This window comes from Mustela nigripes, chromosome 12 (assembly GCF_022355385.1).
Source record: "Mustela nigripes isolate SB6536 chromosome 12, MUSNIG.SB6536, whole genome shotgun sequence".
Classification (NCBI taxonomy): Eukaryota; Metazoa; Chordata; class Mammalia; order Carnivora; family Mustelidae; genus Mustela; species Mustela nigripes.
The window spans coordinates 104,236,725-104,264,242 of NC_081568.1; the positions used below are offsets into that span (position 1 = coordinate 104,236,725).

Here is a 27,518-nt window from a genome sequence, read left to right on the forward strand (position 1 = left end):
TTGTCTGTGTATATGTGTAGGTATGTATGTATATTGTATATGGGTATATGAATGTGTATGGGTGTTTATATGTATATATACCACATTTTCTTTATCCATTTATCCACTGACCTTTAGGATGTTTCCATATCTTGGCTACTGTGTTTATTTTTTTATTTTTTTAAAAGATTTTATTTATTTATTTGCCAGAGAAAGAGCACAAGCAGATGGAGAGATAGGGAGAGGGAAAAGCAGGCTGTCCGCTTAGCAGGGAGCCCAATGTGGGACTTGATCCCAGGACCCCGGGATAATGACCCGAGCTGAAGGCAGACGCTTAACAGACTGAGCATCCCAGGTTTCCCTTGCTACTGTGTTTAATGCTGCAGTGAACATGGAAGTGCAGATACTGCTTTGAGATAGTGATCTTATTTCTTTTGAATATATATCCAGAAGTGGAATTGCTGGATCATATGGTAGTTCTATTTTTAATTTTTTGAGGAGCCTTCATATTACTGTTTTCCAATGTGATTGTAATATCACAATGTGAATGTAAAATTTACATTTTCACCAACAGTGTAGAAGGGTTTCCTTTTCCTCCGTATTGTTGTCAATACTTGTTATCTTTAACTTTTTGATAATAGCATTTTAACAAGGGTAAGATGATACCTCATTGTGGATTTTATTTGCATTTCCCTGATGATTAGTAATGTTAAACATCTTTTCAGGTGCTTGTTGGCATTTGTGTATCTTCTTCAGAAGAATGTTTGTTCACGTCCTTCACACATTTTTAAATTGATTGCTGTTGAGTCATATGAGTTTCTTAGATATTTTGGATTTTAACTCCTTATTGGATCTGTTGTTTGCGAATATATTCTCCAATTCTGTAGGTTCCTTTTTCAGTTTGTTGACTGTTTTTTAGCTGTGCAGAATTTTTTTACTTAGAGGTAGTCCCACTGGTTGATTTTAGCTTTTCTTGCCTGTGTTTTTAGTGTCAGGTCCAAAAAAATCATTGCAAGACCATGGTCAAGGAGCTTTTACCTTGTGCTTTCTAAAGAGTTCTACAGTTTCAGGTCTTACTTTTAAATATTTAAACCACCACTTCGGGTTGATTTTTTTGTATGATGTAAGATAAGGGTCCAGTTTCATTCTTCTACATGTAGATAACCCAGTTTGCCCAACACTGTTGAAGAATATCCTTTTTGTGTAGTCTCTCCATTGTGTAGTTTTGGCACCTTTGTCAAAGGTAAGTTAACTGTGTATATATATGGGTTTATTTCTGGGCTCTGTAGTGGTTTGTATGTCTGTTTTTATGCCTGTACCGTACTATTTTGATTATCATAGTTTTGTAATAGAATTTGAAGTCAGGCGTGTGATGCTTCCTTTGTTGTTCTTGCTCAAGATTGCTGTAGCTTTTCTGGGTTATTTGTGATTCTATAGGACTTTTACCAATGCTGTTTCTGTGACAAATGCCATTGGCGTTCTCATAGGGATGCATTAAATCTGTAGATTGATTTGTACTTTTTAACAATTTTAAAAATTTTAATTCTTCCAATCCATGAATGTGGGATACCTTTCATTTTATTTGTTGTCCTGAATTTCTTTTTTTTGTCAATATTTTATAGTTTTCATTGTAGAGGTCTTTCACCTCCTTGTTTAAATTTATTCTTACGGCTCTATCTTTATAATGTATGTGTCAGAAAAGTTTGAAAAGTACTAAGGTGTATTTTTCTGTAGAAAATCTAGGCCAGGACTCTGCAGAACAGGTCCTCAAGTGAAAGATTGTTTTGTTTTTCCATTCTCCTTTTATTTCTTGGTCAAGTTCTGTAATAATACATGCCTAAAAGCAATCAGACTTAAGGGAAAGAAATCAGTAATTCAAACGGCCTAATCAGTATGCCATTTTATAAATTAAGAAGACTCTGCTCTATACAAAACCATAATAATTTAACAAACTAATAAGGAGTGTGTTGTTTTTGGCATGGCATTTTCCTGATTCTGTTTTATTTTAGCTAATTTTAAGAGAAAGGGAATTTAGCATCAAAAATGAATTTAAACTTTTATTACATTTCTAGCTTTATTTTTCCAGAGTTATGTATATAACAAAGATTATGGCAATCTTTGTTGCCTGAGGGGAGAGAGCAGGAGAGAGCCTGAGGAATTGCCAGTTTTTTTTGAAATGTTTATGAATTCATAACTAGTGTTTTTTGTACCATATTTAATTTTATTGGCTCTGGTCTTTGAAAGCTCATTACAGAGTTATGTTTGTTGTTTCAGGTAGCACTTACATTTAGTCAAAAACCTGTTACTGTTTTCATATAGTATGTAATCAGGTCTTGGTAATCCTAGGTGAAAGATTTTTTTCACTTTCTTTTACGTGGGTACACAGCTAGCACAGACAGATGTAGAAGCTGCTGGTGACATATAAAAGTTATACCTTAAGCTTTATTTATTGACACATTTAAAAACTTTCCTGAATTTCAGTCTATACATGTCCTTAATGGCTCGTGTTGACCCAAGACAGAAACTTCATTGGTAATTTCTTTGAGCCTGACTTTGAAGACAGGTTACAATATTTTTTAGGAAAAATGAACGTTTATATTTGGAAGGAACACTTATTTTAGTATTTTATATGGAGGTGAGACTTTAGTACAGTTTTGAACAGATGCAACTTTTACTTATAGTGAGAAAGAGATACGTTCTACAAGTACTTTTAAATTAAAGTAATAGACTTTGGGAGGTGGCCTAAACAGGTAGTATTGTAGACATTGAAACAACTATAAGAATAATCTATTTTATGAATACTTTGTTGGAGTAATTTTTTAAATCAACATGGGAAATATATACTTCTGAGTGAATCAAAAGCAATTAAAGAAAGTTCCTAAAGTGCTGTTACTCATAGTCACCTTTGTATTACATACATGATTTGAATATTTGATGACTGATACTTATTAGCCGAGGAGAATTCATATCATACATTCCGTCCCCCTCTGAATTAGAAGAACGTTGAGCCATCTTCTGAAATATTTCTCTAAACTTAAGTAGTAGAAGTCATATTTCAGCATGTATGTACATATATTTTGCGTTTTATTTCATTTGTACTCTATATTCTATATGGTGTCTGTTCTAGGATGCAGGAACACAATTTGATAATGTGAATCCCGAAGTAAATAGCTAGATAGTGAGGAGAATTCTTTTGTATAGAAACCTGTTAGTTCTCCATTATAGCAGTACTTGAAAGAGAAGAAATGTTTCCATGAATGTAAAAAAAGGGAAAGGAGTAAGTATATAGAATTTTATATTTTTCACATAATCATAAATTTTTTGTATAGGGATGTTTCTATATGGATATCATTCGGATGAAAGAACTTCCTAAATATGAGCACTGTTATGAAGAAATTTCTTTTTGCTACCTAAGAAAAGTAGTCATATGTAGGATAGTATCTACTATTAGTTCTAGGATTGTATTGATCTGCCTAACTGATTCTCTAGATCATGGGATTGGCAAAACTTTTTCTATAAGGGCCAACTAGTAAATATTTTAGACATAATGGGGTATGTGGGGTTCTTCTGTTAAATATTCTTTTTTCTTTCTTTCTGAAACAATGCTTAAAAAATATAAAAATTATTTTGTTACTGCCTCTGTACAACAGTCCAGGGACAGTATTTGGCTTATAGGCTCTAGTTTGCTAGTTCTGCAAATGAATAAAACTCAGGTTCAAGTGTTATTTAAGATTTTATATTAACCACTTTACTGGCAACTTCTTTCAAATCTTTTATAAACTTGGATGCTTTTAAAAAGTTTATTTTTTTTTAAAGATTTTATTTATTTATTTGACAGAGATCACAGGTAGGCAGAGAGGCAGGCAGAGAGAGAGGAGGAAGCCGACGCCCTGCTGAGCAGAGAGCCCGATGTGGGGCTCGATCCCAGGACTCTGATCATGACCCAAGCCCAAGGCAGAGGCTTTAACCCACTGATCCACCCAGGCGCCCCTTTTAAAAAGGTTTTTATGGAAAATATAGAATATAGTGACATAAATCTTCATATCACTGAGCTTTGAAAACTACCAACATAACTATGAATTTTGTTTCATCCATACCTGTCTCCCTCATTAGTGTGAAGGACATGAAAGGTATATTATATTCATGAATATTTCAGCATTTTTTGTTATCTTTTTAACCCACTGAGCCACCCAGGCACCCCATTTTTTGTTATCTTTTTAATCTATCCTTTTGCTTATGCTGTACTTTTCTTTCTTGTTTACTGTAACTGTTACGGTAAATAAGGCAAATTCTCCCAACTTTCTTCTTCCCTTTTTTTTTTTTTTTTTTTGCTATTCTTGGTCTTTTGCCTTTCAAATAAAATTTAAAATTACTTTCTCAACTTCTAGAAACAAACCTCCTGGGTATTTTAGTTTGTTTTGATGGTATTGACTCTAATTTCAGGAGCATTAACATCTTAACAATAGTTACCTGATCCATGAACATGGTATAGCTCTGCATTTATTTAGATTTTTAATTTCCCACATCAATACTTAGTAATAAGTATACAAGTTTTATATATCTTTTGTAAATATATTTCTAAATACTTACTGTTTTTTTGCTGCCTTTGATAAGTATTTAATATGTAGATTTCCAAATTTTTTTGTTAGTACTAGTATATATGCTTTATAGTCACTTATCTTTTTGGAAAATTAAAACATAAGAGAAAGAGCTCTGGCTTGATAATGCTGTGTTTAAATTTCCAGTAGTTTTGTGGACAGGTCTTTATGGTGTGCTTTATTATCTGTAGGAGTGTTATTGTATTCTCAGTTTTCTTACAAAAACTTTGTGTGAAGGGTGCTTGGGTGGCTCAGATGGTTGGGCATCTGCCTTGAGTTCAGGTTATGATCTCCAGCTCCTGGGATTGAGCCTCATGTTGGGCTCCCAGCTTAGCAGGGAGTCTGCTGCTCGTTCTCAGCCTGCTTCTCCCCCTGGTCAAGCTCTCTCTCTGTCTCAAATGAATATATAAAATCTTTTAAAAATAAAGCAAGAGAAGAAAACAAACAAAAAAGCAAAAACCCAAAAAGACAAAAATGACAAAGAATTGACCAGAGTCCTTTTTAGGCATTATTTTTTTCTATCCTCTCATTTTCACCTTTCTTTCTGAGATACCAAAATTTGCATTTAACAAATACGAATAAAAGTGAGGTGACTTTTCCTGTACTAGTTTTAAATTAGAATGCTTGGGCAGACTAGCTTTCCTAGATATATGGCTTTAGGAATCCTCTTGTCTAGTTATGTAGTATTCAGAAATACACTTTCTGAGACCTTTTTTCTCCTTTCTCTTAACTTTTATCTGGACTAGGATTTTTCAGCATTTTGGGTCAGATAAACTTTGCCATGAGGGATTGTCCTATTCATTGTAGGCTATTTAGTGGCATCCTGGCCTCTCACTTGTAGATTCCAGTGACCACCCTGTGGCACATGTCTTCCCTCCAGTTATAATAACTAAAAATGTTGCCAGATGTTGTCAGATACTCCTGGGAGTCAGAATCATTTTCATTCTGGACTGTGTTTTCTTTGCCCCTATGGCTCTCTACTGTTTAGTTTAGATTTCTCTTCCTGGTGGTTCCTGCTGGTGTGTTGCTCTAAGAAAGGAGCTTTCACTTTGTTTCGAGATTTCTGATCTTTCTGTGATCCTCTTGCATTTACCTGTGAACTCTTGGGTATAGTCTATGCAGCTCTCCCCCAGTTTTGGTTGCTGTTCTACTCTGAATTGGATTCCTCAATTTGAGGAGAGGGTCAGGAAGTAGTACTACCTATAGGCAGTTTGATTTCTGGATGGTCTGGCTTTGGGACTGTCCAAAATCTTTTTCCTTTTTTTCTTCTTAATGGGTCTTGCTGCTGTTTGGTCTTGCTATTGGTATTTGGTCCCAGTTGCTCATATTTTGGGGTTCATGAGTAATATGTAATCATTTGTATTTGTTAGCCCTGTTTTATTTTATTTTGGTTTGGTTTTATATGTTTGTTTTATTCTGGTTGCTCTATTTTTGGAGGGAGGGTTATTAAAAACTATTAAAGTAATAATGTTAAGTATATTAATATTGTTGTCAAAGGAATATTAAGAAATGATGTCTCTTTCATTGCCCAATTGCCCAGACTGCCTCTGCCTTCTTAAAATGTGTATTCTAAACATGACAAAATGTTCTGTTTACTTATTTTTTGTCAGTCTATTTAAAAATTCATTTTTTTAATTAAAAAAACTGTTTCTAATGAAGTACAGTTGACATATAATAATATATTAGTTTTAGGTGTATAATATAGTGATTTGACAATTATGTATGTTTGGAAATGCTCATAACATTAAGTGTAATTATTCTGTCACAATGTAAAGTTATAAGTTACATTATTATTGATTATGTTCCCTATGTCCCACCTTTCAAATCTATAACATAGTTATTCTGTAACAAAATTTGTATCTCTTAATTGTTTACACCTATTTTGCCATTCCTCCACTCACTCCTTTTGACAACCACCACTTTGTTTATCATGTGTATGAGTCTGTTTCTTTGTTTTGTCTGTTTTAAGAAAACATTTTAAATGATGAGTGAGAGTTGTGCCTGGTCATGGGGAAGGCCTAGAGAGGGAGAGGTTGAAAATGCAAGAGAGATCAGGAAAAACTGATGGAAGTATTTGTGCCCTGGAAGGGACCAGGAGGCTTGGTACAAAAGTATTGGTAGAAGTATTAACTTTGAACAGGGAAAGAGAACAGTTTGTCTGACAGAAGGGGTAAAGAGATGAGATTCATTCAGATGTGTTAGTTTGCAAAAAGTTTGCAGTTAGCAAGCTGATGAATGTTATATCTGCTATTTTCAATTTTCTTAGTAAACTTTATTAAAGTTATTTGCTAAAGAGAATAAGGTAAGTATAGGGGACTTGAGGAAAGAAGTAAAGATTTTAGAATGATGATGATGAAAAATGAAACCATACCTCTAACCAGAGGTATGGAAGTCTCAATGATGCTAAGGACCAACCTTAGGCTAGGCTTTAAAATATTAAGTTGAAAGATACCAGTTTTGTGATTTAAAATTTTTTTTCAGTTTTATTTTCTGATGTAAGAGCTAAGGATTTTTCAGGACAGGTGTTAGACTGAGCATGACAAGGGAATAATGTTAAAGCATGATAAAAGAGGGTGGTTCAAGGGATGGACTTTGTGATATAGACTGGACAGGGAAGCAAATTATACCATTCAGGTGCTAATGAGCTGGGGAAACAAGGGAGGATTCAGAGGACTTCAGGTCTGTGTGGTTCTGGAGCAGGGGAGTAAAAGAGTAAGAATTGGATAAGAGATAGAAGCCAAGATAGTATATTGGAATTTAAAATATCAGTAGTCTGTTCTTTTTCATTGTAAAGGCCATGTTATGGCTGTGGGAGTTATGCTGATGAAAAATACTGAAGTAAGAGAAGTTCAGAAATGGTGGGAGTATGTTGAGATATCTAGCCCATTGTAGATGAGGAAATTAGCGTGATGAGGTTGAGAGTTGGGTTGTAGGGGAAAGTGTGAACCGGATAGGTAGATGAACAAGTTCTCTATCTATAGATGGCAACAGGAAGACAGGGTTCAGGTCAGTACTCTAAAAATGGGGAAAGAGGGTGGTTTGCATGGGCAAGGACAATCAGGGGCTTTTCTTCTAAAAGTTTGTTAATATTTATTATTGGTGGTGTGAATATTGGGTTGGGCAAACTTCTTTTTTAAAGGGACAGATAGTAACTGTTTTAGACTTTGCCACTCATATGTTTCTGTTGCATACCTTTACTTGTTTTTTTTTAAGACCTTTTAAAAATACAAAAACCATTCTTAGCTCATCTGCCTTCCCAAAACAGGCAGCAAGTGAAGATTATAGTTTGCTGTGCCATGGGTTATACTCATTAAGAATTTTCAGTGACCAACTGTACTTTTCTGTGATTTATCAATGATACTTTGGAAAAGTTAGGAACTATTTCAGTTTTTAAGTAACTATTGAGTGACAGTAGTTTGGAAGGTGTTAAGGAGATAATAAATACTCATTTTTAAAATACTGTTGGTAGTGTTGTTTTATACTTCTGAGTATGATAATTACTTTAAATTTCTGAACAAAATTTTTGCTTTTTTTGTGGTGGATTCAAGTTGAGTCAGCAGATACTGGAGTTATTTGAAGCATGTCAGCAGCAAGTAAGTGATTTAAAGAAGAAAGAACTGTGTCGAACACAGCTACAGAGAGAAATTCAGCTGTTATTTCCACGTATGTTTCCCTATTTTGCATGCCCTTTTTATATGCATTCCTACTTTAAATTTTAAATAATACCTTATAATTCCATTCTGTTTCTCTAGAAAGCAGACTTTTTTTGGTTGGGTCCTCTTTAAATGGATTTGGTACCCGGAGCAGTGATGGTGATTTATGCTTAGTTGTTAAAGAAGAACCAGTAAGTAATGAAACATTTATTGCAGTTGTTCTTTTTTTTTTTCCTTGTTCTATTTTTTTTTTTTTTTTTAAGATTTTATGTATTTGTTTGACAGATAGAGATCACAAGTAGGCAGAGAGGCAGGCAGAGAGAGAGAAGAGCGGAGGAAGCATGCTCCCTGCTGAGCAGAGGGCGCGATGCAGGGCTCGATCCCAGGACCCTGGGATCATGACCTGAGCCAAAGGCAGAGGCTTTAACCCACTGAGCCACCCAGGTGCCCCTGGAATCTATTTTTTAAAAAAAAGTCGTAGAAGGAAAAATTTTGTTTTGTTTTAATTAGTTCTTTGGATTCTCTGTTCATGGTAATTAAAGGAAAGCCAGGCAATGCTGCTTTTTCTTTTAAGGTGTGTGCACATACACAAATAAACATAACAGAGATTTAGCATTAATTTATTTTTAAGTTGTTGAAGCAAGGTGGCTTCACTGTGTTTGCTCCGCCTCTGTTTTGAAATGTCATTGGATTGGATATGTTGCCAGGATACAACAAGAAGAGTATGTGTCAGTATTGTTTTGATATATTTGCTTTCCATTTGAATTATCAGTGATTCTATTTTTAATCTTTCTTTACCCTTTGAAAATGCTATAGGGTTTGGAGTTCTTGTTTTGGGAATACAAAAAGGGATTACACTGACTGACTTTTTAAAAAAAAGACTTGTGATTGAATATATTTTTCTGTGGTATTTGGGGTTTGTTTCTTTTTATTTTTGTTTAGCAACCAAATTTTGTTATTTAGTTTTATATTTGAATTTCCTATTAATCGATAACTCTTGTTTGTCCTTAGTACCACAGCAGTTGGTGTTCACTAAGCTAACTTGAAGCAATCTCTTTAATATGCTGAGGTTTCTTCTGAATTACTAAAGATTAATTTAACTATAGTTTTAATATGCCTTATTACATGCCACCTCTTTGAAAACAAGAAAAAATCTACTGAATCGTAGTATGTATCTTTATTATTTTTATTTCATTAACAAAATTGGCTTCTAGTTACTACAAATCAGAAAGAGATCTATTTATTCCAGGAAAGAAACTGACACATTTCTAGGCTTTGAAATCATGTAAAGGAAAACTTTGGGAAAAAGCTTCAGAAATAATAAACATAGTGAAGAATCCTGGAGATTTATTTATTTATTTGACACTCTCAGAGAGAAATCACAAGTAGGCATAGAGGCAGGCAGAGAGGGGTGGGGGGAAGCAGGCTCTCTGCTGAGCAGAGAGCTCGATGCGGGGCTCGATCCCAGGACCCCGAGATCATGACCTGAGCCGAAGGCAGAGGCTTAACCCACTGAGCCACCCAGGCGCTCGAATACTGGAGTTTTAATTAAATCTTTCCCTCAGAGTTAGAATCTACTCAGCACCATCTTTTGTTCATATGTTTGAATCATGTTAGAACTTAGAGTGAGACACCATAGATTTGAACCTTATCCTTAAGAAGCTCACACTCTAGATAGGGAAATGTAACAAGTTATAGAAAGTTAAAATTCTGTTCTTTTTTTTTCTTTCTTTCTTTCCTTTTTTTTTTTTTTTTTAAATTTGAGGATTTTATTTGAGAAAGAAAGAGAGAGAGGTATCAGGAGTAAGGGGCAGGGGTAAAAGGAGAAGGAGAAGCAGACTCTCTGTTGAGCATGGAGCCTGGTATGGGGCTTAGTCCCAGGAACCCAGGATCATGACCTGAGCTGAAGGCTGACACTTCACCAACTGAGGCACCCAGGTGCCCTCTCTTTTGCTAGGAGAAGACTGTTTTATGTACATTTATATTAAAGTTTAAAAAAATGACAAATAAGGCTGTTTTAATATTTTTAAAATTTTGCCTTAAGTTTATAATTAGGAATTGATATAGGAATGTTGATGGGAAAGACAGCATGTAAGTTGACATTTTCTATAATGTAATTAAATGTATATTAAAAAGAAAGGTCTACTCTGGTTTTTTTTTTTTTTTTTTTTTGATGAGAAACATTTAGAAAATAAAACACTAAATTTAGAAAGATAATGAAAAAACACTTTATTTTTAACTTTTCAGTGTTTTTTTCAGGTAAATCAGAAGACTGAAGCACGGCACATACTCACCTTAGTCCATAAACACTTCTGTACTAGACTTTGTAAGTCTCATATGCCTCAAGTTCATACGTCATCTGACATAATTATTTAATATGTCTTTCACTTTATTTTCTGGTAAGAGTTGTTTATCTGGTCACGATAGGTATAATATGGATCCTTTTTTTCAAATGAATTCTTTTTAACTCTTGATTAGAAAGATAACAGTTCTTTATTGAGTTTACTTGTAAGATAATCCCACAGCATGCACTGGGAATTCAAGTATATATAAGCTTCAGTTCTTTTTCTATTCAACAGGGAAAGCCAAAACATGAATATGAATAGCTGTAGTGCAAAATACCTATGAAAAACCAAAAGAGTGATAGATAAAGTATTCATGTGGGGAAGTGAGAATTTCAACTGTTTTGCAGTGACGTGCAATTTACAACGTCACATTTTAAAAATAGGATCACTGAGCATGAAGCCCATAAATGAATTACTCCAACAAAAAGAAAAATTATTGACATAGGCCATTTATTACAAGATTTTATTCTTGATGAAGTGAGCTAAGCGGATTTTAATCCACATGTTAAGCCATCTCAAATAATTTATTTTAAATTTCCATGGAATATTGTGGACAGTGGAAGTCATTGTACCTATGTGATGTCGGAAAGGGCTGTGTCCATTTATTCAACATATACTACTATGTGTCAGGCTTTGACCTGGAAAATACAAAGTGACCAGTTATTGCCCTGGACAAGTTCTGTTTTTGGTGAAGAATCAAGTGATTTATTTTAGTGGACTGGTAAAATAAAGGAGTAATTCATACCTTAAATGGATTTTCCACAGCTATTATTAGAATAATCTAAAACATGTTAAAACATGTCTTATATCTAAATAATATAAATAATAATAATAAATATAAATCATATTATTTATGTATTTATTATATATTTATATAATATACTGTTTAAATATATCTGATAAAATATAAATATATTTATTATATAATTTGTATATTTATATATAATTCATATTATTTACATATATTTTATATTTAATATATAATTATTTATATATTAAATGATATTAATTAAATTAAAATTAAATTTTAAAATTAAATTAAATATAAATTAAATAATATGTATAATTTATATAATATAGAATATAAATGATATATAATATATAATTATATTAATGTATAATAATATAGTTTATATTATAAATAAAAATATATAATATAAAATAAGTAATATAATCTAAATAATCTAAAATAATGTTAAAAACAGAAGGGACATTAGAAATCATCTAATTCATAGGTATTTTTGGTTGTTATTTTTTGTAGTTAAGGAGAATGATGATTAGTGGGTTTAGTAATTTGCCTGAGGAGCATAGTTGGTTTGTTGCTGTCAGAACCTGTACCTGGAACTTGGGACTTTTAACTCTTAATTTTATTTTTCATTGAACCTCATTGAATTCCTGCACACAAATTGTATTTGAAGCTTGACACATTTTATGATTTTGGTGGTAAAAGCATTGTAACAGTAAAGTTTTTCACTTTTAAGTCTGGTATTATGCTTTCTTTAATTATGGCATTAGGAAATTTTTCCTTTGGGAAAAGTTAGCTGTTTGTTTTTTTAAAAATAATTTTCTATAGTTTCTTAATTTCATATAGTAGATCTGTATTATTTAAAAAATTATGAAGTTTGATGGAATAAAAATATGAATACATGTGTTTTTCCACTTAGAGATTATACTTACTTAAATGTATCACTACTCCATGTATCATGTTGTAGGCCTTTCCCATTAAAGACTTTATAAATAGGATTTTTATGGCTGCCATAATATTTTGCCTTGTGCTATACCAGAATTTATCACCTTGATGCTAGTCTAGATATTTTTCATGTTTATAGTGCTGTGATGAATTTCTTTATGAATATTATTAGATATTAGATGACATTTCTGAATTTAAATATAAATCCCTGTAAATAGTATTGGAAATTTCAGTCTTAGAAGAATGCGATAGTGTCCTTCCTTTGCTTTCTTATCAAAGACTTTTACATTGTTTTGGTTTAGTAAAATACCATTTTTTAAAAATGTGCATTGGAACACTATGAATTTGAAAAACATTTACAGGTACTCACATTACCTTTTATCCTTCAGCTGGCTACATTGAGAGACCTCAGCTGATTCGAGCAAAAGTGCCGATTGTGAAGTTCAGGGATAAAGTCAGGTAAATAATTACTGAATTTTTGTTTTTCAGTTGCTTTAAATCATTTTTAGATGTTCTTTTAATGTAAATAATTAAGAAATATATGCTACAGTGTAATAGCTTATTTTTATCAATTTTTAGAACTGCTTGATTTGGTCTTTGAGATTTTTTTTTGGAATAGTCTAAGCAATTTCTTATGCTTAACTATACTTAGTTATTCTGCTTGACATTTCGAGTGTTTGAAACTATCTATTTAAAAAAATATATATTTAGTTATACATTTCACATTTATAAATGATCTCTTGCCTTTTAGAAATGTAGTCACTCTTCAGAATATATCTTAATTGATGAAATTTGTTGTGTATTTCAAAATTTGATGTGTATTTCTATCAAGGGGGTTGTTGTAAATGTAATTACATCTGTCGGTACATTCTACCAGCCTGGGTTCTGAAATTCTGATTGGATTTCTAATTGGCATTGAGATTGGAATCTTTTATATAATATCTGAACATAAAATGTAAATAGGTGTTGACTATTTCATTGGTTAAACAAGATGTGTTGTTTTCTAAAGAATAGATGGAATTGTGAATATTAGGTTTTCTAGTCCAGTTTTGTAAAAGTAATACTGAAATTCTTTATGTAAATATAAGTGCAAATATATACATGCTTGAACCTCATTATTCATGGATTCTTTTACGAATTTGCCTACTTGATGAAATTTATTTTGTAACCCTCCAAATTAATACCTGGAGCACTATCATGGTTATTTGTAGACATGTTCTGAGTGGAGAAAATTCCGAGTCACTCAATGCACAGGTTCCTAACTGAGGTTAAAGAATGTGACTCTTTGCCTTCTTGTTTCACCTTTTGTATTGTTAAATAATTATTCTTTTCACAGTCCAGTTCAGTGCCATGTTTTTTACATTTTGATACTTTTTATGAGTGCCTTTGCTGTTTAAAATAGTCCCCTGGCATAGTGCTGAGTTACTGTCTATTGTTTATGTATATAAAGCTGTGATGTGCCTTATGGAGGAAGTACATGTATTAGATATGCTTTGTTCAGGCATGAGTTACAGTGGGTTTGGCTATGAGTTCATTGTCAGTGAACAAGTTGTCTTTAAATGGAAACACATAAAAAAGTTATGTTTTGATCAATTGATGAAAATGTTTTGACTGAAGACTTGTGGAAACCTAACCTCTTATTTCCCCTAGGAGCAGTGGTTTTGTATTCATTAATTCAGTGTTTACAGTGCTGTTGTAGAGCATACCTACTCAAATAGTTAGAATTGACTGAATATGTATTTTTAATTTAATTTAATTTTATTATTATTTTTTGAATATATATATTTTAAACAAATTCTTAGATTTGGCTCATACCTTCCCCTCCATTCATCCAAATATCCATCCAATGTATAAATATTTATTGAATTTTTGCCAAATAAATAATGGTAGACTTCTCTAAAGCACTTTATAGGGAGATAAACTAAACATAAATAAAACTATTAGCTTATTATAATTTTTGAAAAATATACGATTGTAGTAATCATATAAAAATTTTATTCCTTTCCTTTTTGTAGTTTAAAAAAATTTTTAATTAAAAAACAAAATTTTTTTAAGTAGGCTCCATACCAATGTGGGGCTTGAACTCACAACCCTAACATCAAGATGTTAGGAGTTGAGATGGAGAGTCAGATGTTTAACTGACTGAATCAGCCAGGTGCCTTCCCCTTCTCTCTTTTATTTTAAGTTTTAAATTTTAATTCCAGTATTGTTGACATACAGCTGTATTAGTTTCAGGTGTACAGTATAGTGATTCAACAATTCTGTGCATTTTTCAGTGCTGATCATAATAAATCTACTCTAATCCCCATCACCTATTTCACCCATTCCCCTACCCATCTACCCTCTGGTAACTATCTCTTTGTGCTCTATAGGTGAGACTCTTTTTCCTGGTTTGTCTTTCTCATTTGTTTTTCCTTTGTTCATTTTTTTTTTTATTCCACATGACTTAGTTCACTTGGTGTTATTATACTCTTGTAACTCCATCCATATTGTTGCAAATAAGATGTTTTTTTATGATTAATACTCCATTATGTATGTTTGTATATATATATATGTAGACACATATATGTGAGATCTATCTATGAATCTATGTAGATAGATAGGTATATCTCCAGTCATCTTTTGGTGAAAATTTTGTTTGCTTCCAAACTTGGCTATTATAAATTATGCTGTAAGTAGTATTGGGGTACATATATCCTTTCAAATTAGTGTTTTTGTATTCTTTGTATAAATGTCCAGTAATGTGATGTGATGACTGGATTATGGGGTAGTCCTATTTTTAATTTTTTGAGAAACTTCCATACTGTTTTCTACAGTGGCTGTTTTAGTTTGCATTCTCACCAACAGGACACAAGGGTTCTTTTTTCTCCACCTTCTTGCCAGCTTTTACTGTTTCTTATATGTTTTTGATTTTAACCAGTCTGACAAGTGTGAGGTAATATCTGATTGTGATTTTGATTTGCATTTCCCTGATGATGAATGATGTTGAGCATCTTTTTACATGTCTGTTGGCCATCTGTATCTCTTTGGAGAAATGTCTGTTCATGTCTTCTGCCCATTTTTTAAAAATTGGATTTTGTTTTTTGGGTGTTGAGTTGTAGAAGTTGTTTGTAAATATCTTCCCCCATTTAGTAGGTTGTTTTAGTTTTGATGATTGTTTCCTTACTGCACAGAAACTTTTTATTTTGATGTAGTTTATTTTTACCTTTATTTACCTTGTTTCAGAAGACACATGTAGAAAAATGTTGCTATGGCTGATGGGAGAGAAATTACTGCCTGTGCTCTCTTCTAGGATTTTTATGGTTCCAGGTCTCACATTTAGTGGCTAGAGTGAGCATCCTTTACTTGTTCTTAGGGGGAAAGCTCTCACTTTTTCCACTGTTGAGTATGATGTTAGTGTTGGGTTTTTCAGTATATGGCCTTTATTATGGTGAGGTATGTCCCCTTTAAACCTATTTTGTTGAGGGTTTTTAGTATATACAATTGGATGTTGTACTTTGTCATGTACTTTTGCTGCATCTATTGAAATGATGGTATGGTTTTTAGTCTTTCTCTAATGGATGTGATGTGTCACATTTATTGATTTGCAAATAGCACCACCTTTGCATCCCAGGAATATATTCCAATTGATTGTCATGAATGACTTTTTTAATGTATTGTTAAATTTGGCTGGGTAATATTTTGTTGAGGATTTTTACATCTGTATTATCAGAGATACTGGCCTGTAGTTCTCTATTTTTGTAGTGTTTTTATCTAGTTTTGGTATCAGGGTAATCGCAGGACTCATAGAATGAATTTGGAAGTTTTCCTTTTCTTCTCTTTTTTTGGAATAGCTTGAAAAGCTTACTTACTAACTGTTCTTTGAACATTTGATAGAATTCACCTGTAAAGACTTTTGGTCCTGAACTTTTATTTCTGTGGAGTTTTTTGATAACTAATTTAATTTCATTGCTGGTAATTGGCCTATTCAGATTTTCCATTTCCTTCTGATTCAGTTTTGGGAGGTTATAGGTTTCTGGGAATTTATCCATTTCTTTTAGATTGTCCAATTTGTTGTCACATAATTTTTCATAATATTCTCTTAAAATCCTTTGTATTTCTGCCGTGTTGGTTGTTATTTCTCCTTTTTCATTTGTGATTTTATTTGAGTGTGCTTTTTTTTTTTAAAGATTTCCTTTATTTATTTGTCAGAGAGAGAGAGAATACAAACAGGGGGAGTGGCAGGCAGAGGAAGAAGCAAGCTCCCAGCTGAGCAAGGAGCTAGATGCAGGACTCAGTCCTAGGACACTGGGATCATGACCTGAGCTGAAGGCAGATGCCCAACTCACTGAGCCACCCAGGCACCCTGCTCTTTTTTTTTTATTTTTTATTTTTTATTTTTGACGAGTCTGGCTGAAGGTTTGTCAAGTTTGTTGATCTTTTCAAAGAACCAACTCCTGGTTTTACTAATTTGTTCTATTGTTTTTTGTTTGAGTTTTTATTTAATTTATTTCTGCTCTAATCTTTATTGTTTCTTTCCTTCTACTGGTTTGGGGTTTTGTTCTTTTTCTAGCTTGTTTAGGTGTAAGGTTAGGTTGTTTATTTGAGATTTTTATTACTTTTTGAGGTAGGCCTATGTTGCTATAAACTTCCCCTTTAGAACCACTTTTGATGCTTTACAGAGATTCTTGGTCATTGTGTTTTCATTTTCACTTGTCTCTGTGTATTTTTTGATTTCCTCTTTGGTTTTGTTTTGGTTGACCCATTCATTGTTTGGTAGCATGTTATTTAATCTCCATTTGTTTGTGCTTTTTCCAGATTTTTTTCTTGTGGTTGATTTTTGTTTTATAGCATTGTGGTCAGAAAAGATGCATGGAATGACTTAGGTCTTTTTTAATTTGTTGAGACTTGTTTTGTTGCCTAATATATGATCTGTTCTGGAAATTTCTGTGTGCACTTGAAAAGAATGTGTATTCTGCTGTTTTAGGGTGGAATGTTCTGAATATATCTGATAAATCCCGCTGGCCCAATATGTTGTTCAGAGCCACTGTTTCCTTGTTTATTTTCTATTTGGATGCTCTGTCCATTGATGAAAATGGGGTTTTAAAGTCCCCCACTATTACTGTATTGCTGTTGATTATTTCCTTTATGTTTGTTATAAACTGCTTTAAGTATTTGGGTGGTCCTGTGTTGGTTGCATTTCTTTTTCTATTTAAAATTATTAAACAAGCTTTTTCCATTTTTAAGTATTTTTTATAAACACCATTTTATAGTCTCTATACAGACCATTTTAAAGATTTTATTTATTTATTTAACAGAGAGAGAGCACAAGTAGGCAAAGAGGCAGGCAGAGTGGGGGTAGGGAGGTGGGGGGGCGAGGGGAGGAAGCAGGCTCCCTGCAGAGCAGAGAGCTAGATGCTGGGCTTGATCCCAGGATCCTGAGATCATGACCTGAGCCAAAGGCAGAGGCTTAACCCACTGAGCCACTCAGGCACCCCATATACAGACCATTTTTTTAAAAAAGTCTACTTTTAACACTCAAAGATAAGTGATACTAACATTTTGGTATAAAACTTTTAGTCCCTCTTCTATGCATATGAATGCATAAGAGTTTTTAAAATTAAAATTGAGATTATCCTTTTTTATTTAATCATATGTCATGGATATTTGTTTATACCATTGATTATTTTCTGGCTTCATTTTAATGGCTTTACAGTAGTATTTCATTGAGTGAATAGGTTGTGATTAACTTACTTATTCCCCTGTTAGAATAAACATTTTGTACATAAACTTTTTTGCCATATATATAGGATTACTTTAGTATTTCCAGAAGTAGAATTTGAAGCAAGTACTGTGGATATTTTTAAAGCTCTGAATTCCTATTTTTGGAAAAGTTTTTAATTGCAAACTGGTTTCGTTCTGGTTTTTTCCTCTGTATTGAGTTATATAGAGGAATTGCAGACTGGTTTCAATATTAGCCTTGCACAGACACAATTAGAGAATGTATCTTCATTGTTGCCGTAAGTTTCCCGAAGACAAATATATATGATATCTGAAGTAGTAATACTACTATGCATGTTTAGTTGAAAGATTATAGGGTTTCATTTCCCAAAACAAGAAAACCTGAATTGGTAAATTTCAGATTTTGTAATTAAAAGTTTGTAGAAAGGAATTTTGTTAAGTTTTTATTTTAAGCAGTCTTTGTATAGAAAAATTCAGTGTGCAGAAGAACTTGGACCTCATAATGTAATTTTCATTAATCTTTCCTTTTATTTTGGGTTTAGGCTTTCTTTTTAGATCCCATCATTAATGCCCTATTTTCTAAATTGCAAATTGCATGGTATCTTTGCTTTCAAAGAATTAACCCTTCTGTTATGTGTTTCACTGTTCTTTCCAGATTATCAGTAGCTAAATTTGGTATGATATTGTAACTTATATCTTATTTATGTCTTACCCTATAATGTATAGCCTTCTATGTTTTTCACCTGTACTTTATGATTTTATTTCTATTGTTTTAAAGCAGTGTTGCTTTAATTCCAAATTAGTTGAGGGTATATAACTCAGTAGGATAATTTGGCCAGAAATGTTTTTTGGTCACATAATTTTGTTTATCTATAAAGGACTGCGAAATTTTGAAATTTGTTTTATTAAGGATAATTGGAGCCTGAGTAGTACATTATGGATCTTGCAACTGTAATCCTGTTTTATATTTTTAATATACACTTACTCATATGTACTGAGTATGTATTTTTTCTTATTCCTTTAGTGCCTCATTTTAAAGTATTTGGCCTTTGGGCTCATGCTGTTTTTGCATGATAGGATAGATGAATATTAATTTAGTTACAAGGGAGTTAGTTGGTTTAAAAACATTTGAGCTAATGTTTAAAAACACTTGAGCTAAGGTGTTTTTCTCTCTTCATAGTTGTGTGGAATTCGACTTGAATGTAAACAATATTGTTGGAATAAGAAACACATTCCTTCTCAGAACTTATGCATACCGTAAGTTTTTTATTTCCAAATAATTACCAACTTCTCTATCCTTCATTCTTTATTCCTTTTTTTTATTTTTTATTTTTTAATTTTTTAATTAACGTATAATGTAGTATTAGCCCCAGGGGTATAGGTCTGTGAATCGCCAGGTTTACACACCTCACAGCACTCACCATAGCACATACCTTCCCCAATGCCCATAACCCTACCACCCTCTCCCTACTCCCCCTCCCCCCAGCAACCCTCAGTTTGTTTTGTGAGATTAAAAGTCTTTTATGGTTTGTCTCCCTCCCGATCCCATCTTGTTTCATTTATTCTTTTCCTACTCCCCTAACCCCCTACTCTTTATTCCTTTTTAAAGATGTTTGTAATAAATACTGACATCTGTTTAATTATATTTATGTATAGTGTCTTTTATTATATTTATAAAAATTGCTACACTAAATTATATACTACTAAAGTTACAGGTCAATAAAATAAATTTTAATGATAATCTTTAAAAAGTGATTAAGATACCTTTTAAAAAAGCAAGACAGGTTTATGGTGAGCAAAGTGTTTAATAAATAGGGAGGCAATGTTCTTTTTGTTGTAGTTTGGAAATGATAGAAGCTTTCAAAGAAACCATAATATTTTCTTACCATTTTTAAGTTTTAATTTTACTTTCAGTTGAAAATCGAGTTCGTCCGTTAGTACTGGTGATTAAGAAGTGGGCGAGTCACCATGAAATAAATGATGCCAGTCGTGGTACTTTAAGCAGCTATAGTCTTGTATTGATGGTTTTGCACTATTTACAAAGTAAGTATTTTCGTCTTTTTTCCCAATTTTTAAAATGAAAATTGAATTTCATTGAATTTCATTATGATGTCTTCTCTGTTGGCTCTGTCTTCAAACAGCATTGTTTTAAAAAGTTCTTTCTAAAGCCCAGAAAACCATGTTTCCTAATTCGTTGCTTTGAATAGATGTTTTAGAAATATTATTCCTGGGGGTGCCTGGATGGCTCAGTCAGTTAAGTGTCCTATTCTTGGTCTTGGCTCAGGTCATGATGTCAGGGTTGTGAGATCAAGCCTCATGTCAAGCTGAAGTACTTTTTGGAAAGTACTTATGGCTCAAGCTTAAGGATTTCGCTCTCCCTTTCTCTCTGCCCAACCCTTCCTTCCCCCACAAAAAAGGGAAGAAATGTTATTCCCTGGAAAACATTATAAAGGAAGTTTTACTGTGTTTTTTATTTTTTTTTGACAGTTTTTCAGTATTATATATTCAAAGAACTTCTACTGTGTTGTGGACCCATTATGTTGAGGCATGTGCATGTTCAGAAGGTCTATAAAAATAAGCTCAAGCACCATTCATCATGTTTTTTTATTTTTCACTTGAGACAGGATTTTCTTTTTGGTCACAGAAGTTTTATTCATTGTGAGGTGGCATGGAAATTGGTTAAAAGACTTGATGTTACTGTAACAGAAGACCCTTTATCAGGATGTTTAGGGTCTGATCTAATGATATTTCCATAGTTTAGGAAGCAGTGTTGTAATATTTATGTTTTACCCTTTGACTCAGTGTTATTCAGTGATTGCATTTCTAGGAATTAATCCCAAGGTAATATCAGAGATACGTGTATGGATTTATATATCAGGCTGATTTTGATCGTGTTTATTGAGATAACAGAAGATTCAAAATAATCTTAAGTTTTTAGGAATGGATACGTTATGCTGGAATTAATTATAATGTTAGCCTAAAGTGATCCTTTTAGGATATTTAATGATATAAGAAAATACCCATGATATACCCTTATATGCAACATGATACCAATTTTATTTTAAAAATAGTATCTGTATTAGAGTTTGTATATATACATATATATAAATATTGAGAAGTTATGTGCCAAAAATTTATCAGAGTTGTTTAGGTTTAGTCAAGTGTACTTTTTAAGTTGTAACTGAAACTAAAAAATGAATAGACCCCTAGTTATGATTTAAAAATTAGATATGACTACAGCATTTAACATGTATGAACATCTATAATATGTGTCCTTTCCTTCTATTTTTATGGGTTACATTAGAAATTTTAGTTTAATTGCCTTTTTTAGGGATGCCTGGGTGGCTCAGTCTGTTAGTTGTTGGACTCTTGATTTCAGCTCAGGTCCGTGATCTCAAGGTGGTGGGATTGAGCACTGAGTCAGGCTCTATGCTTGGCAGGGAATCTGCTTGAGATTTTTTCCCTCTCCCCTTTTCTCCTTTTCAAATAAATAAATCTTGGGGGAATAAAAAAGAAAAATATACTTTAATCACAGATTCCCCAAGGTGGTTTGGCAAGAGAGTTGAAAGTTCTGGTGTTAATATTTCACCAGTGTTAAGAAATCATGCTAAAATCTTGCTAATGTATTTTAAGCATATTTTATTTTTGACAAAGTCCTGTTTACTGAGATGATTTTTAACTAATGGCTTTCTCATGAACCGTTTCTGGATCTTTGTTAAAGAACCTTACCTATGCAGAGCTAAAGTATAACTCAGTTATTTGGCAAATTTAAGCTGCTCCTTACTAGAAGAAATTAGATTGACATAAGTAGGTGCATTTATCTATCTATCTATCTATTTATTTATTTTTGGGTCATACAGGAGTCTTCAGGATGTCTTGGGCAGTTCCAGTCATGCCATGGTGAAGTAGTGTTTATAATTTTGGCCAAATTACTCTACCTTTCTGATCTTAATATTCTTATCTATAACAGGAATAGCTGGATTAGATGGACCTTTAGGTTTTATTTAACTTCATACATACTTTTAATGTCTTTTTTGCCATGAATAGAGCAAAGGGAACAGTCTTCTGAATGTAGAAAGGTTGAAAAATTTCAACAGTCAGTAAGAGACTATGTATGCTTGAAAGGTGACTGATGAAAGTATGAGGGGTAAAAATCTGATGAGAAGAGCTTTTAATGGCAATCTAAGATTAGTAATTAATAAAAAGGCAGAAGTATCAACTGGTTAGAAATAATGATACAAATGACTATTCATAGAATATTTACCATTTCCTAGGTACAGAACTATCTCAGGCATTTTAAATTGTGTCAGAATTGTTGCTTAGTGTTGTCGAAGATACGCTTTTTTTTTTTTTAAATTTTTGATGAATCAGAATGGAATGTTTATATATATATATATAAATCTGTGGGGGCTTGACCAGAAAACCCTCATCTGAAATGGAAGCAAAAATAAAATCTTAGCAGAATAGTTATTCTGAAAGTGTTATCAATTGATCAGATACTGCAATACTAAGTTTTATTTTATATAAAGCTTTCGAGAGAGAAATTTAAAAGATTGCAGTCCAGAATTTTGAAGTAAAAATAGATGTTATAGCCAGATTCTTTCTGAATGTGTTTTGCTTTGAGTAAAATAAACATTGAAAAATTACTCTGAAGGCTTTGAGATTACTATGAGGATAGTGTTAATAAATAACTGCCATAGTACATCACTTGCTCTTAATGTGTTGGCCTTGAAAAAACAAAAGAGCCAATTTTTTTTTTACTGACACAATGAGTTTATTCAAGAATAACAGAGGAATTGAAGTTCATTACAATCAAAATGGTGACCCAACCATTGGCAAGTCCAGAGAATGGAGGCCAGGGACTTGCCTTTATAGAGGAAGGGGAAGAAGATGGATGGGGCTGTTTCTCATTGGCTGGGCTGCTGCTGGGCAAGGAAAAAATGTTTCTTCATTCTGCTGGGGTGTGTGAAGTAAACTTCTTTTTATTAGGGAATACAGGGTATACTGTATTCCCTTTCAGGACTTCCTCACTCCACTGTAAATGAGGTTTCTTCTATTTCTTTTCACAAGTGACTAGTGTTCTTAAATCTCTAAGGTTGTCAGACATGGGATTTATGAGTGATACCCCTGCTTACCCAGAATTTCCAAATTGCTTAGTTCTTTTACTTACTTTTTATATTATTTGTTTATTTATTTTGAGACAGAGAGAGGGAAGGCACATCTGAGAGAAAGTGAGAGTGGGAGAGGAGTAGAGAGCTTGGGAGAGAGAATCTTAAGTAATCTCCACACTCAGTGTGGAGCCCCATGTGGTGCTTGATCCCATGACCTTGAGATTATGACTGAGCCGCAATCAAAAAGAGGTGCTTAACTGACTGAGCCACCCAGGTGCCCCTCAAAATGCTTATTTCTAAAGGCTCTTTGTCTAATAACAGACCCTAACCCAGGGGTTAGTACCTGTTTTTCTATTCTAGCATTCTAGTTACGATTCTAGAATGAGGTAAGGTTTTTTCTAATTCTCTATAACCTTCTTATCATTTTTTAAATTATAATTTTATTTTACTAGGAGTATTCAGTGAGAAAGGAATTCAGGTTTTTAATTAAGTAAACTAATTCTAGTAAGAGTTTCTAGTTTGACTTCTGTATTATAGCAAAAATTATTAGAAAGTCATTAAAATGTTACATGAATATAAAGACTTTTAGAATTAAAGTAACTGGGGCTTGAGTTTATTTGTAGGATCTTCTAGAATTTTGAGCACTTGAATGCCTCTGGGAATAAAATATTTTTACTTCCTAAGAGTGGTTCTGGTAAGTAATAAGTTTTCCCCCTCAGTTGCACACTGTGAACATTCCAGAATATCATGGAATTTTATTTTAATTTCCACTTCGGAATGAAGCATGATACAGAAGAAACATTTAAATACTATGCAATAGGAATTTATACATTTATAATCATAGTTGGAGGTTATGTAAGTTGGTAATAATGGTTGATTATATGTATATTAATGTATTCAGAAGTCATTTGAAAAGGTTTTTGCTAAATTGCAAATTAAAGGTAATGATAGTCACTGAATTTACTTACTACAATGTATTTCTAATTCTTCAAATACATAGCTTTTATAGTATTATATTTTGTCTTTAATCTTAAAGAAATCTTGAAAATACATTACTTGTGTCTTACCTTACTCAAGACATTGTATTTTATAGTTTTTTAAATTGTGAATATTAAGCACTTTACCTTTCATGTTCTTCCCTTTATACTATAATGATGTGAAATTACAGTTAATGCATTTCATGAAGTTGGATTTCAGTTAAGCTATTGGAGAATGAAGAATGACAGTTGAAAAGAAAATCACATATGAAATAATGAGTCTCTTATATGAAATTTTTATTTTTTATGGCAAATTGGTATAAATATCCTGATATATATTTCTAAACTTTGCTGAGGCCTTCTTTTTAAAAATTTGTGAAGTTGAAGAATTTTTTTCCAGCTTTTTGCCCCCAGCAAATCTATCTCCTGAAACTATTAAATTTTGATATTATTGTTTATGAGAATTAAAAATAAAGGGACAGTTATGATATAGCTGTTGTTCTTTTATGATACAGTATCATTGGACTGTATTTAAAAATTTTCTTTTTGGTAGCTACATCCATTTTAACAATGTTCATTCAATATCTGTAGAACAATCAATCAATCCTTGTCTTGCTTATTTCATGTGTGTGTCTGATGTTGGACCAAATGATGTGTGTTCATTGATGGCCTGTTTTTCTAAAACCATGTAAGGAACATTGGTTTACATAGAAATATACATAATTTATTAATAAACCTTAAGTTATCAACTTAGGTATATTTGGAAGTGAAATTTTTAGGGATCAGAATTCACAAAATATATGGAAACTATTGAATTTAAGCAGAAACCCTTAAACCTGGGGTATAGCTGACAAATTATTGCTTTGTAAAATGAATTATGTGAATCACGGAAGCTTTAAACTTTTTTTTTTTATAGCCCTACCTGAACCCATCCTTCCATCCATCCAAAAAATTTACCCAGTAAGTGTTTCTTATAAATTATTACAATACATATTATGGCAAGTATATGTGGAACTATTATATGTAGCATTAATGTGACTATAAAAGGTGTAATAGTTACCTTCTAAGTATATGATAACATTTTCTTTATAGGCTGAGGAGTTGGCCACTAGCACATTAAAAATATTTCATAAACTTTTTTGAAAGACTGATATTTTATTTGGTTATTGGCAGATAGTCTGGTCATTTATGTAAATGGTAGAATTTTTCACATGATGTTCATGATTATCACTAATAGCAATTAAATATACTCAGTTGGGAAGGCTCAGTTAGGCTTTAGTTAGGCTTATTCTAGTTTTCTTTATGGTATTTTCAAATATAGTTTTATAGCATTTCTTTAGTTACTAACTCAGAAGTTTTTAGGCCAATGTATGTATACTTTGAAAGCAGGAGGAAAAACCAAGAATTTGAACAATTGAATAATCATTTTATCTTTCATTTGATTTTACCAATACACCAAGAGAAGTAATATCAGTTTACTATTTCTGTGCACAATATTAAGACTCCTGAAGTTAATTGGAAACATTAAAGAAGTAAAGGGTGCTTACTAGAAAAATTTTGGTATGTACTCAGTTTGAGTTTAGAAAAACCTAGGTTAGTATACATATTCACAATCTTTTATACTGTTGTTTCTTTTCCAGTTTTTTGTGTTCTTTTTTTCCAGAATTCTGTTCCCTTGTTTTATAGTCCTACTGTTTCTGTTTTCCTCCATAGTGATCCTTATTCCTGGTTTTATTTGGAATGATATTTAAGCTGTTTAGAATGTTTAACCTTCTGAAACTGTGTAATTTTTACCTGTTTTGTAAACTTATAAAAAGAACTGTTTTCTAAACTTACTAGTCAAATTGGAAAATGTAATTTCTAGCTTGAGTGATAAGTTTTCAAAAGATATACTTATTCTGCCTGTATCGTATAAAATATAAATCTACTTGATGTGGAATCTAAATTAAATATGACTTAATCTTTGATAATTGAGAAGAACTGATGTGTTTGTTTTTGAACAAAGGTTCTCACTGTAATGCATACATTCAAGGTGCTGGATAATAAAGGTGTACTGTAATAGAGTTTTGCTGTAGTGGGGGCTTCTTAGTTTGTAGTGAGTTATCTGGTAAAGACAATATCTATAAGAATCTTTTGGAATCTGGATATCTTATCTTCCTCATTTTGAAAATTAATTCCTGCTCTTATGAACTGCTATAATGAATTTCAGTTATTTCTAAGGATCAGTATTTATGCTTTCATAAACACGAAAATGAAAGCATCAATAAGTGTAGAAATAAAAGTAACTTGAACTTTTGGCCTTATCCTTGAATGTTTTTCTCCCTTCAATAAAGTATTAATTCTTTAGCATATACTGAAAGGTCAAAGATGATAACTGGGTGTTTACAATTTCATTTTTTTGTCTCAACTTTTTGGTTAAGACCTAGGTTTCAGTATAGAAAGAACTGTATATTTTTTTTAGCATACAAAACAGCTAATAGTTAAACTTACCTTTAAAGAGTCTATTATTGTGTATGGAATAGACGTTTCTACAGAAATCCCACTTAAAACCCTCGCTGCATGAACTCTTCTTAGTAATATAAAATACTAAGGAAATCTCAATTTAATGTACTATGTTGGAGAACAGAACAGATATATTGCTCTTATTATAGGATATCCAGGTTCTTACTGGTATGTTCTAGTTTGAAGAGCCTCATTTTTTTTCACTTTTGTTTCATGTTTTTCATTATCTAGCTTTCCCCCATGTTGGAGTCCTGACTTCTCTTCACATACACCATCTCTTACCCTATACTCTCTACCCCTGTTTTGCTAATAATCATATTTCTGTACCTATAACAGGGAAATAGATTTAGTCCAGCCCCAAGGCCTTAAAAAATACTAATAGCAAGACTTGCTAGATTTAAGAATGTCTTAATTTGCTTTCAGGTGTGGTCACGTTGTCATAAATATTTAAAGTACATTATCTTTACTATAAGGTTGATGCTTACATGGGTAAGGACTTAATATCCACTCTAAAAGGATTTTAAATTGTATCTGAAACCTGTAGGTGATTGATCAGTAGAGGACTTTTCTCAGTGGTCCATCTAATAGAACAGACAAATCAGCTTATTTCTTACTATTAATAACTGTCACTTTTTTAGTATCTATTTTATGTTAGCACTGTATGAATTTTATATACCTTATCCTTAATCCTAGTATTATCTAGTATAGTATTATTCTTGATTCACAGGTGAAGAAACTAAGTCTTAGGAAGGTTACATTATTAATTCAAGCTTTATAGTCACAAATTATGGATCCAGAAACTTATTTTTTTCTCTCATTCTGTGCTGCCTAAGACAAAATTATACTGTTTACTAATATATTATTTCATCTAATATTTGTTGCTTATTACATTTTGTTTGTATGTATCTGATTGTTCCTGTACAGATTTACCTTTCTTTAAGA

General features: G+C 32.4%; 1 protein-coding gene across 7 annotated transcripts in view; it reads left to right on the forward strand.

Annotated features, from left to right (window-relative positions):
* Positions 1-27,518, forward strand: part of TENT2 (terminal nucleotidyltransferase 2) — a 68,659-nt gene that overhangs the window by 18,868 nt on the left and 22,273 nt on the right. For 6 of the 7 annotated variants that reach the window (XM_059418131.1, XM_059418133.1, XM_059418130.1 and 3 more), the window contains 7 exons: positions 8,126-8,240; positions 8,330-8,421; positions 10,478-10,556; positions 12,655-12,724; positions 19,167-19,243; positions 19,901-20,029; positions 24,991-25,034. In XM_059418131.1, the coding sequence (XP_059274114.1) occupies positions 8,126-8,240; positions 8,330-8,421; positions 10,478-10,556; positions 12,655-12,724; positions 19,167-19,243; positions 19,901-20,029; positions 24,991-25,034 (606 nt within the window). The remainder of the gene's footprint in view (positions 1-8,125; positions 8,241-8,329; positions 8,422-10,477; positions 10,557-12,654; positions 12,725-19,166; positions 19,244-19,900; positions 20,030-24,990; positions 25,035-27,518) is intronic. The other variant, XM_059418135.1, reaches the window with a different exon arrangement.